Source organism: Magnolia sinica, chromosome 6 (genome assembly GCF_029962835.1).
Source record: "Magnolia sinica isolate HGM2019 chromosome 6, MsV1, whole genome shotgun sequence".
Lineage (NCBI taxonomy): Eukaryota > Viridiplantae > Streptophyta > Magnoliopsida > Magnoliales > Magnoliaceae > Magnolia > Magnolia sinica.
In genome coordinates, this window is record NC_080578.1 from 54,750,809 (window position 1) to 54,768,605 (window position 17,797).

General features: G+C 40.0%; 1 protein-coding gene across 1 annotated transcript in view; it reads left to right on the top strand.

The window, feature by feature from the left end:
• LOC131248770 (tubby-like F-box protein 8) overlaps nt 1-9,296 on the top strand; it is a 42,583-nt gene extending 33,287 nt beyond the window's left edge. Inside the window, exons 3-4 of the mRNA XM_058249217.1 lie at nt 6,808-6,928; nt 8,319-9,296. Coding sequence (XP_058105200.1) covers nt 6,808-6,928; nt 8,319-9,045 — 848 coding nt within the window. The 3' untranslated portion in view covers nt 9,046-9,296. The remainder of the gene's footprint in view (nt 1-6,807; nt 6,929-8,318) is intronic.
• Nucleotides 9,297-17,797: the final 8,501 nt, after the last annotated feature.

Here is a 17,797-nt window from a genome sequence, read left to right on the forward strand (position 1 = left end):
CCATTTAATAATTTTTTAATATTTTTTTCTATTTACGCATGAATTTTGGCCCCTTTTTTTAAAATTCGAAAATTCAAATTTTAATGGTTGTTTTGCTGTTTTAATCATGCCATTTGATGTGTTAATCATAGTAGAACATGTTCATGTGCATTTTACAGATTTGGGGTGCCATTTTATATTTTTTTAATATTTTTTTCTATTTACGCATTTATTTTGGCCCTTTTTTTGAAAATTCGAAAAATCATTTTTTAATGATTCTTTTGCTGTTTTAATGACATCATATGATGTGTTAATCATAGTAGAACATGTTAATGTGCATTTTACAGATTTGGGGTGCCATTTTATATATTTTATATATTTTTTTCTATTTACGCATTTATTTTGGCCCTTTTTTTGAAAATTCGAAAAATCATTTTTTAATGATTCTTTTGCTGTTTTAATGACATCATATGATGTGTTAATCATAGTAGAACATGTTAATGTGCATTTTACAGATTTGGGGTGCCATTTTATATATTTTATATTTTTTTTCTATTTACGCATTTATTTTGGCCCTTTTTTTGAAAATTCGAAAAATCATTTTTTAATGATTCTTTTGCTGTTTTAATGACATCATATGATGTGTTAATCATAGTAGAACATGTTAATGTGCATTTTACAGATTTGGGGTGCCATTTTATATTTTTTTAATATTTTTTTCTATTTACGCATTTATTTCGGCCCTTTTTTTGAAAATTCGAAAAATCATTTTTTAATGATTCTTTTGCTGTTTTAATGATGTCATATGATGTGTTAATCATAGTAGAACATGTTAATGTGCAATTTACATATTTGGGGTGCCATTTTATATTCTTTTTATATTTTTTTCTATTTACGCATTTATTTCGGCCCTTTTTTTGAAAATTCGAAAAATCATTTTTTAATGATTCTTTTGCTGTTTTAATGACGTCATATGATGTGTTAATCAAAGTAGAACATGTTAATGTGCATTTTACATATTTGGGGTGCCATTTTATATTTTTTTTTTATATTTTTTTCTATTTACGCATGAATTTTGGCCCTCAAAAATAATTGCAAACACCTAAATGTAAGATATTTTCATATTACATTCATTCTAATATATCTATCATTGATAGTAGATAGTTAGAAAATTAAATATATGAATTTTGTAGTCAAATTCAGGTTATCTGGTTCATAAATTCATCAGATAGTCCGATACAACTTCTCACCAAAGAGTGGACCGTTACACCACCATAAACATGTTCCAATTTATAAATGAATGCATATTTGGAATGCTTAGAATATTCCGGATTTAATCCATATTTTTTCATATTTTTTTGACAAAAAAAAATTTTTGCACCGTTACGGGCCGTTACGCCCCCGTATCACCGTTACGCCCCCGTATCCGTATCGGTTTTGGAGGTCACCGTTACACCAACCGATACCGATATGGGACACCTTGGTCCAAGTGGCCATCAAACGCAGGGGCCTCTACTCTAACTCCCTCGAGGAGTTGCGCATCTAGGTCATAATGATTATGATGCCCCTCGCGGTGTGGGTGTACAGGTACGCGCCCATGACCAATTCCTTGACCACCTCCATTCCTAGGTCTATCCTCCTGACCACGTGCCTGAGATTGGGCATATTCCCTAATGGTGGGGTTTGCCCGGGCGAAGGTCTCGAATTGGGTAACGCGCACATTAAGTTATTCAAAGCGTTGGTTAATACGTTGTTCTAAGCGCTTACCCAAAGACTCAAACTGCCGGGTTAAATTATTCATTGATTCTTGCAATTGCTCCATGTTTAGTATAGGGTGCAAACCAAAATTACGACCAGTACGTGTGGGCATACAACCACTCACTCAACTCAAAGACCCTCTAACACAATTATATGCACCTAAATGAGACTAAATGATCCTATTGGACTCTATATGAGGGAAACTACACAATGCTACTAAAATTCCAGCAACTTAACTGCGCAAGGAGTTTGTCAACAGAAAATTCAGCCAAGAAATTTGGGGATTTTCTGACAGCAGAAAATTCAGCAGCCCCTAATGTGAATGATGTGTCCTAAACAACCCTATATGATGAGATTTAATGCAAGTTAAACGTGAGTAGACTAAACCCTAAACATGCAATTCAATCCCCTATGAAAAACCTAAGCTCCGATACCAAATTTGATGCAAGACATGGAAATTAAACATGATATGCAAGATTTTAGACTTTAGATCATACTAATTTAGAAAATTTCACAAAACTTCCACATCTTACTTAAAGTCAAGCATTCAACAAGGGGGATCTACAAGGGTCCAAGCCTACACATTTTGCTTTATCCAGTGTTTTTTTCCATAGCAGGAATTTCATCCCAAATATGGAGATTGGATGGCCCAAATACCATGGTATTTCGAGACATGCAATCATTGGACAATACTAGTGTTAATCCCATCTAATACAATTCCATGCCATTTAATCCCACGGACCAAACAGGCGCTAATGGTAAAGGGAGATTTACCACTAGAGTACTGCTAATTCCATATGCTCCACTATCAACTGGAGACACAAACGCACCACTCATGCCAATGTGACATGTGCGCAGGATCAGGGGTGTTCATAGAAGGGTCTCCCAATGGTGCGAGTGTTCCTAAAATCAGGCCAGCCTACCAATTACATAATAATAATAAGGCCCGCCACTCATTGGTTGGTGCATGCATGCTGAGTGTAGAGCATTGGTTATCATCTTTATGCCCATCCATTTCTTCATACTTGTTTTGCCCTCCTAATAAATGGACCACCGGATTTGTTGGGCTAAGGAACTTTCACCTACAAACCACCCAACGAATGTGCTGGATCTAACACAAGTGTGCCACGCTGGCACGTGCGAAGATGGGGCATCTAGGCCTTCTTTTTGTTAAATAACACATTGTAGAACAGCACAAGACCAGTAGTAGTTCGATTACTTTATGCATTCTATGTTTTTGGGGTTTCTTCTGAGGCCATTTGGATGCATGGAATGATCTAGTTAAGACAGATGTCCATATCCTGTGGAGGTTTCCAATGTCTGGCTGTAAGGGAAATGTTTTTGCAAGAATAGAACTTATTGGCCTCCATGTGATAGGTTGTGATGCAGTTATCCATGGACAGAGCTTACCACAAAAAAATTGCTCACTGTTCCACATCCCTACTGCCTCTGCTCCAACATATGCAATCCAACGGTAAATGGCATGGATTTCGAGAGAGCATGTTTGCATTCTAGGTCCACCTATTACACGTCTTGGATCTAGTGCATGTGTGCCATGTTGGCACTTCTACCACAACTAACCTCTTCAATATATGTTCCTGCGGGCTGCAGTACATTCTTGTGCAACATGACTTGAAATAGGCGCCATCCAAACTCAAAATCTGAACATCCATGGCGCCTCTATTGCTGCATCCATGTGTAAAATCTCGATGTCCATTGAAGTTCATGACCAGGGTTTAAGAGATCCACAGACATGGACTTCCCCTTGAGAACCCTGTCCATGCATCCAGACAATGCCTTAGAGCAGTCATAGAATCCTCAAGCAAAGGACATCCACTGTATCCTTGGGCTGTTTGTACAAGTGGGCATTGCTCAGTCAGTGAGACTTGATCTGATGGGCACAAAGTTCCAAATTGGAAGCTTGTAGCAATCCAATGTTGTTTCTTTTTCATTTTCCAGTGCATGTGGAATGCTTTCATGTTTCCTTCTTGATTTGTCTATTTGCAAGCCCCGAAGGGGACTGTTCATTAGGTGGATTGCTAGGACCACCATCTATGGAGGGGTTAATCAAATCAACAGTTTGGATAACTGACCATGTGTCCCACTTGTACAAACAAAAGCACAAGTATGCCTGGGATGAACTTAATTTCCCTGATAATCTGGTAATCAGTGTTTTAAATAGCGGTAGCATGTTGCGTAGCGTTCAACCCTCCGTAGCGTGTAGCAAAATAGCGTAGCGTGTAGCGTAAGCTACACAATACTTCTATTTTTTAATTATATATATATATATATATATATATATATATATATATATATATATATATATATATATATGATAAATATTAAATAGTAAGAAGTTGATGGATAGGGTCTTATTATTTTTAAGTTAATACATGTCTCATGTACAATTTTTTAAGGGCCCGAATTAGGCGGGACTCGGATTGTGAAGTGTAGCACACAAGTGTCAAAGTTTTTTGGGCCCCACCGTGATAAATGTGTTATATCCACACCGTCCATCCATTTTGCCAAATAATTTTAGGGCATGAGCCCAAAAATGAGGCAAATCCAAAGCTCGGGTGGACCGCACCATAAGAAACAATAATAATTAAATGTCCACCATTAAAAATTTATTGGGGGCTACAGAAGTTTTAGATCAAGCTGATATGTGTGTTTTCCCTTCATCCATGTCAGTGTGACCCAATTAACAGGTTAGATGGAAAATAAACATTACAGCAGACCGTGTAACAAAATAGTGCAAGTGCACCGCAAAACACAAAATAATAATAATAATAATAAGTGCGTGGCTGTGAAACAGCCACGAAGTCTATTCCGGAAATGAAAAAGAAGAGGGGGAAACTGAGAGAGAGAGAGAGAGAGAGAGAGAGAGAGAGAGAGAGAGAGAGAGAGAGGAGAAGAATCCGCAGCAGTTCGAGAAGAAGAAGACGGAGAAGAAGGAAGAGGAGAAGAAGAAAAAAGAAAAAAAGAAAAAGGAAGGAGCTTACCTATTTTTGTCTCAAGATGAGATTGAATCAGTGAAAACTGCAAATGTTAGCCTCTGGAAGAAGTTTTTCAAACTCAAGATTGAAAAGTGGGGAGAGGAGCAATGTCAGCAGCGTCGGTTTGCGCCTGACAGCAGATTTTCGACCTCAACATTGAAGGGTGGGGAGAGGAGCAGCGTCGGCAGCGTCGGATTGGCCCTGTGAGAGGATTTTTGGTCTCCAAATGGAAGGGTGGGGATAGCAACTGCGTTGGCTGCTTCGGTTTGGGGGTGGAAGCCCTTTCGAATTAGGTTTTTTCTTTTTTAACTTAAGTTTGGCTTGTGGTGTGAGTTCACCACTGTTTCCTGCACTGGAAAAAAAAAAAAAAAATACCAAACAGGTAGCGCACGCTACCTGCGCTACACGCTACGTATCCGTAGCATACGCTACGACCCCTATAGCGCACACTACAGGGGAAAAACACTATTTGTAACGCTACGTAGCGAAATCGCTACGCTATGCTACGTAGCGTATGCTACCGCTACGCTACGGGCGCTACTGAAAACACTGCTGGTAATATAATCTCTCTTAGAAACAAAAAAAGCAAATGACTTCAAGAAAGTGGTGATTTTCTGCATCTACGTTACATTATGGGGTGCATGTACATGAAGTACTCTTAGCATGCCTCCGCAAATATCCATTTAGCTCACTAGAGAGGTATCTTTCACTCCTTTTTTTACCTTGATACCTCACTATTAACCCCAAGGTGTGTATGGATTAATTTGCATTAGGTTTTGCAAACAGATGTTACTTGATTCCTAGGGGTCATTTGGATGTGTGGAACTTTCGGCTTATGAATTTGAGTTTGATGGTTCAAGCATCTGGGCAACCCAAGCTTGACGGCTTTCAAGTTCCTGTGGAAACCAAATTCAACAAAAATCATCTAATCCAATCAACGGCCTTGGATGTTGGTTCCACTAAACTGATGGTTGGCAATTTCCACCCGAGTCAGACTCCCTAATTTGTAGCCATGGCTGAACTCTTTTCCCCCTGCCTCTCTCCCTCTCTCACCACCAATTGGAATACATAGCTGGATCTGCTGTCATGGATGCCGATGGATGTCCATGGAAGAAAGGCCAAAGATTGGAATTTGGATGGTAAGGATCTTTTAATATGAGATATTCAGGTGGGCAGAACACGAGCTAAAGCCACAGCTGGTCAACACGAGACTGCCATGGGCAACCTTTGTGTGGTTAATTCAAAAGTTATGGGTTTCTTCTGAACCCTTTTTCTTTTTTTTTTTTTTTTACCCTTATGACAGTTTGATCAGAAAATGCTGCAAAGTTCTTTTTTGGTTTTGTTTTGTTTTTGTTTTTTTAATCCTGCCGGAGGTATTAAACCAGTTACCATTTTGTCAGATATATGGTTGGCATCCCTGCTCAGTGTTACCTTTCAACAAAAAAGAAGGGCATCTCTGCTCAGTGTTGACAATGAGAACTCAAGTTCTCTTAAACTCTAGGGCTGTCATATAAACAGCATAAATGGAGGAGAAGTAATGAATGCAAGTGTAAGACCCATCTGCACGAAAGACATGAATGTCATGGCAGCTTCTCCATCTTAAGTATTACATGCAATCCATTCAACCCATTGCTAGAATTCCACCAAGATGCCTGGACAACCTTTGATAACTATGCCTGTGTCAAAGACTAATTAACCCACTAATCTCCCATTGTAGAGTTCTCAAATCCTTACCACTAGTGCAATGTGTGTGTGTGTCTATATATATATATATATATATATATATATATATATATATATTAATGGATAATTTTTTTAGTACCTTGCTATTTCAGCAAATGAGGGTTGTGCTTTTCTGGGAAGAGAAACTGAAATCTGGAATATGATGTTACTTTGAATCTGAAGAATTCAAATACCATTTTTGTTGGGTTATTTGAAACTTGCTTAGAGAATCACCATTCTAAAACACCTAATAGATTCTGGAGAATTCGGAAGTTGAAACATGGTTTGAGCTCAACAGGGTAATTTGATTCTGCAACATATTTCCACAGTAATGTTGTTGATTTGGCTGCAGAGACCGGTAAATTTCTTCTTGCTGCGCGAAAGGTGAGGCGGCCTACTCATGCAGAGTACATCATATCATTGGATGCGGAAGACATCTCCAGAAACAGTGTCAGCTACATTGGAAAGTTGAGGTAAGAACCACCGAGTTGCACCTGGACTGGTTGAATTCTAGTATGCACCCATCCTTGATGTGGTGCAGAAGGGATCTTCTCAACAAGGCCATATTGGCAGTGTTGCTGATTTGAACTGGTAATCAGACTTGCTAAAGATTATTTGTGTTGTTTTACTTTTCTATCCTGGCAGAAAATGTTATTAATATTATTATTCTTGTTGTTGTCATTGTCATTATTGTCACTGCAGCCCCCACCACTACTACTATTTATGATTTGTGCACTGTACTTTAGTTTGCATGGATTCAATATATTAGGGGTAGCTGTTTGCTCTCTCTATTTCCATGTATGATTTTGTTCCTTAGCTGTGTGTTCATTCCTCATCGGAATCATGGTTCAGTATTTCTATTATTGATGAACATATTTAATGGATCTTTCAGCTATGTGACTTGGTGCCCTTTCTAGTTGTTGGATTGCCAAAACGTTAAAAGGGTAAATCTATCCTGGATGCAGCACACCATACATGACACATTGGTCAATGATCTGGACAGTCCATTGGGTGGCTCCTGCAGAGGATGGACTACTCTCCACAACCCTTACGCATTGGAGGATCCTACTGTATGATTGGACCTTGTCGCCCTCCATGCTGACAGTTGCCAATTATTTTTGTTTAGCTATTTGTAGTATACGATTTGAATGGTTAAGATTGTCTATTAGTGAGAGTTTTGTATCATGTGCAATCAACAAAGGGATCCGCCCAATGATTTGTCTAGGTTGTGGACCATTGTGCCACTTGGTCCAATTTAATGCTGTGTACCAGATGAATGAATCGATGTGCTTCCCTTAAGGTTGGAGTTACCCTTGCATGCATTAGAAAATTTATTAAATTCTCAATATTCATTGGTTTTCTAAACTTGCAGGGTTTATTTATTTATTTTTGTGCAAAGATGACGTTTCATCTCTCAGAAATCCCTGTTGTTCCTGAAATTGCCGTGTTCATGGAGGTTTTCATCTTCTGTTATTCTTATCCATTCCACTGGACCACCAGAAGCTGTCCTCAAAATAATCCGACGAAAGATCAGTTGTTGTTTCTGAAATACAAAAAAAGAAAAAGAAAAAAATAAAGGAAATGAGAAATGAAAACTTGTATTTTGTCATTCAGTAGCCAGGGCCCAGGACCTTTTTTTTTACCTGATAAGCAAGCCAGGACCTTTTTCTTGATCTTTTATTTCAACTGTATTCTTTCACATGATTTCCACTTCATTTTATAGCTTTTTGCCATGTTTAGGCTTTATTTCGTTTGAACCAATGAAACCCCTTCTTTTGATTTTATGGATTCTGTTCATTATCAGCAGTTAAAAATGTCACACAATGATTTGTTCTCATTTCTCCATTTTTCACCTCCTTTCAGGTCAAACTTTCTCGGTACCAAGTTTGCCATCTATGACAGCCAACCCCCTTACCGTGGGGCTGTGACATCAACAGGCCGTTCCAGCCGGCGATTCTACAGCCGGAAAGTCTCACCCAAGCTGCCATCAGGCAGCTACGGCATTGCCCACATTGCCTACGAGCTCAACATGCTCGGCACCCGGGGCCCGCGCCGCATGCGCTGCACCATGCACTCCATTCCTGCCTCTGCTCTCGAGTCTGATGGTATTGTTCCAAGCTACTCCAACTTCCCTCGCTCCTTGGACGACTCCTTTTCTGGCATCTCTCTTTCTCAGTCCTTGGACCACATTGCTGGAGATCTCAAATCAGTCAGCTCATCCAGATTCTCCGGCAGCACCCGGTTCACGGAAGTCTTGGTCGATGTATTTGGAAAGGAGGAGCCACTCATCCTGAAGAACAAGCCTCCGAGGTGGCATGAGCAGCTCCAGTGCTGGTGCCTAAATTTCCGTGGACGGGTGACAGTCGCTTCAGTGAAGAACTTCCAGCTGATTGCCTCTTCTGGGGAATCAGCAGACAGTGCCAGGGCTGGAACTTCTCAGGCAGGGTCCAGTGAGCATGATAAGATCATCCTCCAGTTTGGAAAGATAGGCAAGGATTTGTTTACAATGGATTATCGCTACCCATTGTCTGCCTTTCAGGCATTTGGTATATGCCTTAGCAGCTTTGATACCAAACTGGCCTGTGAATGAGATAGGGACAAGTTGTAGTGGTACTATAGGATGTTGCTGCTTTCATTGTTGTTGTCACTGTTGCTGTTGTGTATGATTGATAAAAGGTCTGTTAATTTATGTTAGGGATTGGCTGGCTGCCACAGTGATGGGACATAGTACACTGTTGCAGCAGTCAGTGAAATGGCTTTGATGAAATCTTGTAACAGCTAAATGATGTAATCTTTGCTGTAAGATGGTGAAATGGTTGTTATCTCGTCTGCTTTTTGAAACTTCTGCTGCTGGCTTGCTTCATTTTAATTTCGTTGATGGTTTGTTCATCATTACATGGGAAATAACGCTTTATAAAACACCCATGGCTAGGATTTTGTATTGATGAATCTTAGAGCTAAAACTATAATGAGGGAAATGACAGGCCGTACACCAAAATGTGGCATATATGCGCCCCAATCCAGATAATCCTAACCTTTGGAATCGGTGGCATGGATGAAAAACTAAATGGGCTGGTGTCCGTAGTCCTTGTCAGGAATTGAATGCCTAACCTGATCAGTGTGATTTCGGGCTATGATTCATGCTTGGTGAGCCACAAGCCAAATGCTATCCCAGAACGGATTGGCATGATGGGACAGCCAATTGGATGGACTGGGTTATCACAGGTGACTGACTAGTGGAAGACCAGCAGTGTCAAGGAGAGGCGCGTTCAAGGGTGTGGTCCCTATCCTTTTGCCTCTACTTTAGATCATACGCCCTGTAACTCATCTTCTGAATGGAAGCCCATACAGATTATGGGCTAGGGCCCCACAACAGCTGGATAGTAGCTGGAAAATTATGTTGATTCGATATTCTTAATTTTCTGATTTTGAGAAATGAAATTGGAAGTCTGATCTTTTGTTTGATGGCTAATGAGTAAACTGAGACGATCATCTAACCAGGGGAGTTTTTGGGCCATGCTCCATCTTTAAAACTCTCCTTTTTCTCCTCCCATGAAAGAGCAGGAGTGATTTCAGCAAGGGCTCTGACTCAAATCTATATTTCAAAAGATGAACAAACTGAAAAATAATCCTTAAAAAAAAAAATAAAAAAAATTAAGTTATATTTAAACAGTCCGTCCACTCCGTGAGCTCATCATAAGGTTTGAGCCGAAAAATAAGATGGATCTAAAAATCAAGTGGACCACACTATAAAAATGTGATGTCCCAGATTTTTGCTATTTTAAACTTTTAAAAATCCTTAAAATTTTTCGATATGACTAGACTACGTTGTCACTTACTAAATCTTGATGCTCGAAATGAGCATATACGTGGGTAGTGTCACGCCCCAAATTCGGGGACAGACAGCTTCTGTGATGCCCCGAATTCGGTACTCGACTTCCATACACCAAGTCCCGAGTTCAGCGCACCACAAGGAAGATTTTTGACTGAATTATATATATATATATATATATATATATATATATAGTAATACCTGAGCATAAAGATCCATGATCAAATTACCAAGCAACACTCTCCAATAGAAATCCTAATTGTTACAAGTACAATGCTTTCCAAATGTACACAACGTCAACATTACCAAATCGAAAAATAGATGCAATGCATCGAGAAAGCAAAGTCTTCCAAGCTACTCCAGCCCTGAAAAAAAAAGGAAAATAGGAGGCTTAGGCAAAAAGCCTAGTGAGTACACACGTGTGTGCAGTGTGTCCTACATGCAAGTAAGATAAATATGCTACAAGGAAATCATACTACAGCCATAATCATATTACATGCATCCGTAATCACATCATCATCATCATATTGTCATGCCATAATTATACAATATCAAAAATATTGACAAGTCCATGAGTCATACAATATTAGAGTACGCAATATAAATCAGCTATGCAAATGAAGAGTTATAAAGAGCCAAATATCAGATGTCGACGATGCAATGCAATATACAGTTCCGGATGAGTTCACGAATACCGTCAGTCGTATCTAAATACTGAAACATAGTAACTTGAAATGCTAAATGTTACTAATGCAATGCAATATGTGGTGCGAATGAAATGACTATACTGGAGTGAAGTCGGGATGATAGTACGTAGTATCGCAGATTATGCGGTCTATCACAAAGGACTTCTATCCAAACTAGTCTCATACCTAATTTGGATAGTCAGACTCAATGTGGTAAATTCCTGATCTCAGGTTAGTCGCGCACTCCAACCAAAATCTTGGCCATTGCGAAGGTACACGTAACAAATAGTTGCGCACCACCAGCCCTAGTGGATCGTGAATGAATGAATGAATGAGTATGCAACTCCTGCTCAATAAGTCCACATATCAGTATAGTTCATCTCTAGGATCATCACTGGGGTTTAGTACACTCCAAATGGCACTGTCTCTCTCATAGCAGCACAGTCCAAGTGAGCGTAAGAAACCTCACTATCCGCCTGGCCAATAGTCTGCCAATACCTATCCGACACGTTGATAGCGGACCCATTCACGAGCTGGTCAAACTCAGCCTAGTAATGCCCCCTACCCTCGGGCGGGTAAGGCCACACCCCCTCCCAACCGATCACGACACAGTGAAAGACGCGGCCTCCTGGTATTAGGCACTCGGGCGCTCATGTATCCACTCGGTCTCGACGTTGGGGCGTCTCCTGGCCTCGGAAGTTTAGGAATTTTCACCCAGGGACATCTATGGCGCCTGTATGCTAGAACCAAATATTTTCGGGGTCTCATCTGGCCATCCACGATATGCCTGTGGAGGCTATGGCCCTGATGTCGCTAGGGCACACAATGCAAGATGCATGAGTCATACAATACAGTCGTGCATCAATCCTGTGCATACCATGCACTCATGTGAGATAACCTCCGCCTATCAGGGAGTTTCATAACAATCTGCCCAACGACATATGCAATGGTCAACCACATCTCATAACAAACATGCAGATGATGTGTATGGGCATGTATAATGATGCTATGCTGTCACATACTCATAATCAGTATCAATAACCGGCCTCAACAATCGGCTTCGACAATGTGGACATTTAACCAACATTTTCCCCAAGGAATGGCCCACATAAACATCAATACATACATCATGGTGAAATCATACATCACATCGGTCCTCAGATACATCGCTTTGGGTCTCACACAAGGGCCGCACATTCATCGCATTGGGCCTCACTCATGGGCCGCATATACATCACATTGAGCCGTATCATATGGGCCTTACACATCGCAATGGGCCTCATCACATGGGCCATGAATACACCACATCAGGCTTCACGACTCATGGGCTTCAACTACATAATAAGTGGGCCCTACACATGCGCCTCAAATATATCATAATGAGCCACAACCCATGGGCCTAAAGTACATCTCAATGAGCCACAACCATGGGTCTCAAATACATCACATTGGGCCTCGAATACATTGCAAGTGGCCTCAAATCTATTTCACAGGTAGGCCACATACCTGGGCCTAATACACATCACTATGGACCACATCACATAGGCCGGAAATATATTTCAATGGGCCTTACCCATAGGCCACGAATACAGGGCTACACCAATTATGATAGGTCTTATATCACACGTTACATAGTTAATAGCTCATATTTGGTGTTGCATGGTTAAGGGCCAAGAGTCACATTTCATTGTACTAATTACGATTTAGAGATCACAGCGTATAGAATCCAGGACCTTGATAGCATTAGCTTGAGTAACATAACCTTACATTACATTTGGTTTAGTGTACAACTTGGTTATATGTGATTCAAGTGGCGGTATCTATATCGATAAGCACAAACCTACGTTGTTGAATAGCCATCAATACCACTTGATTTCATATGGTTAGGTGGCCTTATACGTATTTCACATTCACACAATTAGATGACTACATATACTACATATACCCCACCATTGTCTATGATGAGATGGTTATATATACATCAAATACCTACATGATTAATGGACCAAACAGGTATATCACACCCTCACACCACTAGAGTCTACATATTTGTTATAATTAAACATGATTAAGGGTTTAAACACAAGTCACATGATCTTATTACTTAGGGCCACGCTCTAACCAAAGTACCAAGTGATCAAAGGCTGTCCACAATCAGCCCATTTAAGGGATTAATCATCATTACTTCAAGAATTATAATACTAGTTCGTCATATGTTCAACACATGGAGATTATAAACTCTTATCGAAAAGGCCCAATGGTTAGCCCAAACAAGGCTACCACTGATGGGCCCACATGGTGTTCATTCAAAGTGGGCCTTAACATTCTTGGGCCCACACATCAATGGAATTACAATGAGATCTATGTGGTGGAGCTCATGGGGCTTTCCCATGAGGTTAAGTCGTGTGTGACCCACTTAAGGCTTAGGTCTACCTTGATTCTAGTCCAAATCCTAAAATGATATGAGGAAGTGGATGGTCCGTATGGATTGAATAAATACACCATGGTGGCCTTAGTTTGGATTCAATAGTTAGGTCCTTATTCTCGCAGCCTTGTATTGTATGGTCCAATTCAGGTTAGATTGACTGATCTTTCGGACAATACCCTAAAGGGGACCCGGTACATGGACTAGATGGGTTGAATATCTAATACATCATCAGGATGACCCATAATAACTTTTTGGTGATGAGAGTTCAATTTACATTATTTCATAATGTATGGCTATCGAATCATTGGATGGGCCTGAGTCTTGGTAACATATCGTCAAAAGGGTTGATAAAATATATAAACGGTGAGGATCTTAAATATATATCATGTCATAACCATGGTGGATTAAGTGGCATAACTCCTACATCAAAGTGGGCCATACCACACACAAGTTGAGAGGTTTACCCTCCATTAAATATTCATAATCATTTGCTGGGCCCACAGAGATGTGGTTCATAAATCCAGTCCATCTATTATGTGGGTCCCACTTGGTTAAGGCTTCAGTCCAAGTTTCATATGCATTAAAATTTCAGGTGGACCCCAGAAGTAATTCTATATACTCAAGTTCCAAGTTGTATGAAAGGTTCAAGGAGATCAAAGTTACATGGGCCCCAAAGTGATTTATTTATTATATATACATAATTCATTTATTTTTAGATATCATTTTAGAGCATTTTCCACTCAAAATGAATCATATCCAAAGATTATTTGGACCTCACCACAAACAGTAGTGGAGATAATGATTTCACCGTTAAACAATTCACAGGGCCCACCTTAACGTTGATTCTCCATCCAATCTGTTCATAAGGTCACAAGTCCTGAATTAAGGGGAAAAGCAAATTTCATATTAGTCCAAAACTTCTATGACCCAAAAGGGTTTCAAGGGTAGACATTCAATCCCGGTTGCTTTTGTAGTGTGGCCCACTTGATAGTTAGATCTTTCTATTTTTTTTTTCCTTTTTTTTTTCTCAAGCCTTAAGACAAGCTCACCAAATGGGTGGATGGTTTGGATATAACATATACCTTATGATCAGACCCATGAAAATTGCTGATTTATTCAACTTCATATATTTATATTTATTTATTTATTTGATGGTGTGGGCCACCTGAGTTCCATGTACGGCTGAAATTTGGGCGTGGCCCATTTTTAAAGGGGATCTATCAAATGCACGGTGCTGATATTTGACATGCATCAAGGTGGGGCCTGTGATGGGGGCCACTTTCTTCCAGCGTCAGCAGCAGACGCTGCTTGCTGCAGCATCAGACGCTGACAGCAACAGGGTCACGACTGTTTTGAATTTTTTTTTTTGTATTTTTATTATATTTTTTTTCATATTTGGGGCCCACAACAGGACGATCCAATTCATCTGTTGTGTGTGTCCCACGTGGTGGAGGGGCCAGTCCCAGTTTCAAATGTATAAAAATTTCAAGTGGGCCCCAACAAGTACTTTTATATGTTTTAACATGTCTTCACATGATTTTTAATGGTGTGGCCTACTAGAAAACTGGATTAGTTTCATTTTTAGCTCAACGCCTAAAATGAGTTGGGAAATTGGATGGACAGTGTGGATTGAATACATACATCAAGAACGGGGGGCGTTGTCAGCCCACAACCCCTAACCTCAAGCAAGCTGGGACGCTATTGCTCCAGCGGTCCTCTGGACGCTGACAGCAACATCCTCTATTCCTTCTCTCTTTTTTTGTTTGTTTTTTTTTTTTTTTAAATTACATATGTGCACATGTGTGCATGGGTGTGCCTGTGGGGCCAGCTCAATGAGCTACACTTGGACGGTTTGGATGGCATACAAAATTCTAGTGGGGCCCACTATTAATGGGTCCAACATGAAGCCTATGACAATTTAAGTTTTGTATATATTCTCCCATACATCCACACCATTAATATCATCATCATCATTATAGTAATTATCTTCACCATCAATCATACTATCTTCATCATCCATAACACAATGAAAACAAAAATAAAAATAAGTGGGGAGGGTGTACTCACCTTGATGAATTAGATGGATGATTGAGATGGATGGAAGGGATGGAATTGATGGTTGAGATGGATGGAAGGTATGGGATTGATGGAGTTAATGGCCCACCAAGATCACTCCTCTCTCTCTCTCTTATGGAAAAATGGTGAAACGCTAAGGGATGGAGGGGTATTTATAAAGAAATGGATAAAATTTTAGTTAAGTTAAGCTAATGTGATTAATATTAGCTTAGGCTAGGATTATGGTACTTAATTCATACTTTGTAATTAATGGTGGATTAAAGGAGCATGGGATGGCATGGTGTGGTGATGTCATGCATAGTGTATGGCATGGAGAAAGGTTGACTTTTCATGCACATAAGAGAGAAGAGGTATGGGTATGTGACATCACACACATGGATAGAGATTCTCTCACCCATGTGTGGCATGTACATGTGTGCGTGACACATGTTGTGCACATGTGTGGAATGAAATACATGGTGACATGTGCACATGATACACTTATTATTCTTCACGGCGTATCTCACTAACGGAGTATCATACCGACGCATGGGTGGTACCTCCACGATCGCGACGATGGGGCGGTCGATATGAGATAAGTTTTAAGGTCTTGAGATCCTAGTCAGTTGGGTGTGTACTATGAACGGCTAATCTAGGTCTAGCTAAGGGTGTCGATCATCGTGCATATATGCATAGAAACTGGTATGGAATGGACTGGGTATTACAGGTAGTACCGGTAAAGAATCACACAAATCCGATTAATCAACCGTAAGAAGCCAACGAATCTGACCGATCACTTAAACATTGAGTTTAGCTCCACGATTTGTTCACATAGGGTTCAAATCTAGCCGACCTATCACTGAATAATCTTTAAAAAAACACGCACGTACACATACTCACACCATAGTGGAATTTCACCACCTATGGGTACTTGAACCCTTGACCGGGTGTTGAAACTCCTAAGAGTCTACCACTGGAGCAAGAGTAAGGATCCACCTATCACTGACTAATTGAGACAACCGTAACTAAATAAAAACCTAACTAAAGCCATGATAACTAGGGGTTGGATCTTAATTAGCAAACCAAATCAACCTAGCTACCCATTTAGCCTATGAACCAATGGTTTAAAGTGAATATGACCGAATCACCCCTTTTCTAATTACGAGTAGGCCACACTATGGACTTAGCTAATCTAGATTCAAATAATTACGTATAAGAAATCTCGCTACCCAATTCATTTCATAAATACATTGATTATCTGAATAAGCTCCAGACCGTTCATTAGCGGGCCACTAAACCCAAGGCTATAGAAAGACATTCGTCTTAGTGGGCTTGATGTCTATCGCGAGACATCGAGCCAAGGTTGTATCTTGAATTGCTCAATTTGGACCCACAAGCCAAGTGCATGAGATGTGTGAATGCCTTAAGTGAAAACCTGAAATTTAAATGAAACTAACCCATTGCTTTTTTACGAAGTTTTAACTTTTAGACCGTTGGTTCATGGCTAAATTCAGGGTACCGACTAAAGATATTTCTCCACACATATCCGTATAGCCACGGCCCTGATTGATCATTGGTAACCGTTGATCTAAGTTAGGGTCTTCCCGGTTGGTCCACACGTCCGATCATTGGATGGTTGTGTCCAAATGTAGATTGCTTTGTGGGACACTTATCACATGGTTTAGATTGATCCATATGCCTTCTGTCGGGTTCCATTAATGGGAAACAATCCCTTCAAGGGTTAATATAATGAATAAAGCCCATTTGTACCATTTCTGGTATTATAAATACCCACTCATTTCACACCCCCTCTCCCCATATGAATTTGCCTTTGCCAAAGGAGAGAAAGAGAAAGAAAAAGAGAAGAAGAGTGAGAGTAGGAGTGCAGAGGTTTTGGTGCTTCCTTTTATCTGTTTCTTCCAATCAAAGCCCTAGCCTCAATCGTTTTCTTCCACTGAATTCACCCTACTCGCGAATGGGAGGTAAGAAACAAATCCTACTTCCCAACTTATGATTTTTTAGGATGAATTGCATGAATCTCATATAGTGCTTGGTGTTTGCATAGGAATTTGTGATTTTCTCCAAATCCCTAACCTTAGGAGTATAAAATCGGAGATTCCAACGTTACTTTTTATCGACCCTTAAGTGTCTCAATTAATGATTTGTTGATGTAGATGACTTAGTGTATGTTAATATATCCACCTTTAGATTTGATTTCAACATATGCTATGTGATGTTTATAGATGCTCACATGTTTGATGAAATGTCTAAGTTGTTGAGTTGTGTTGTTGTTGCTCACATGTTCGATGAAGTGATCAAATGCATTATCCCATTGGTGCTC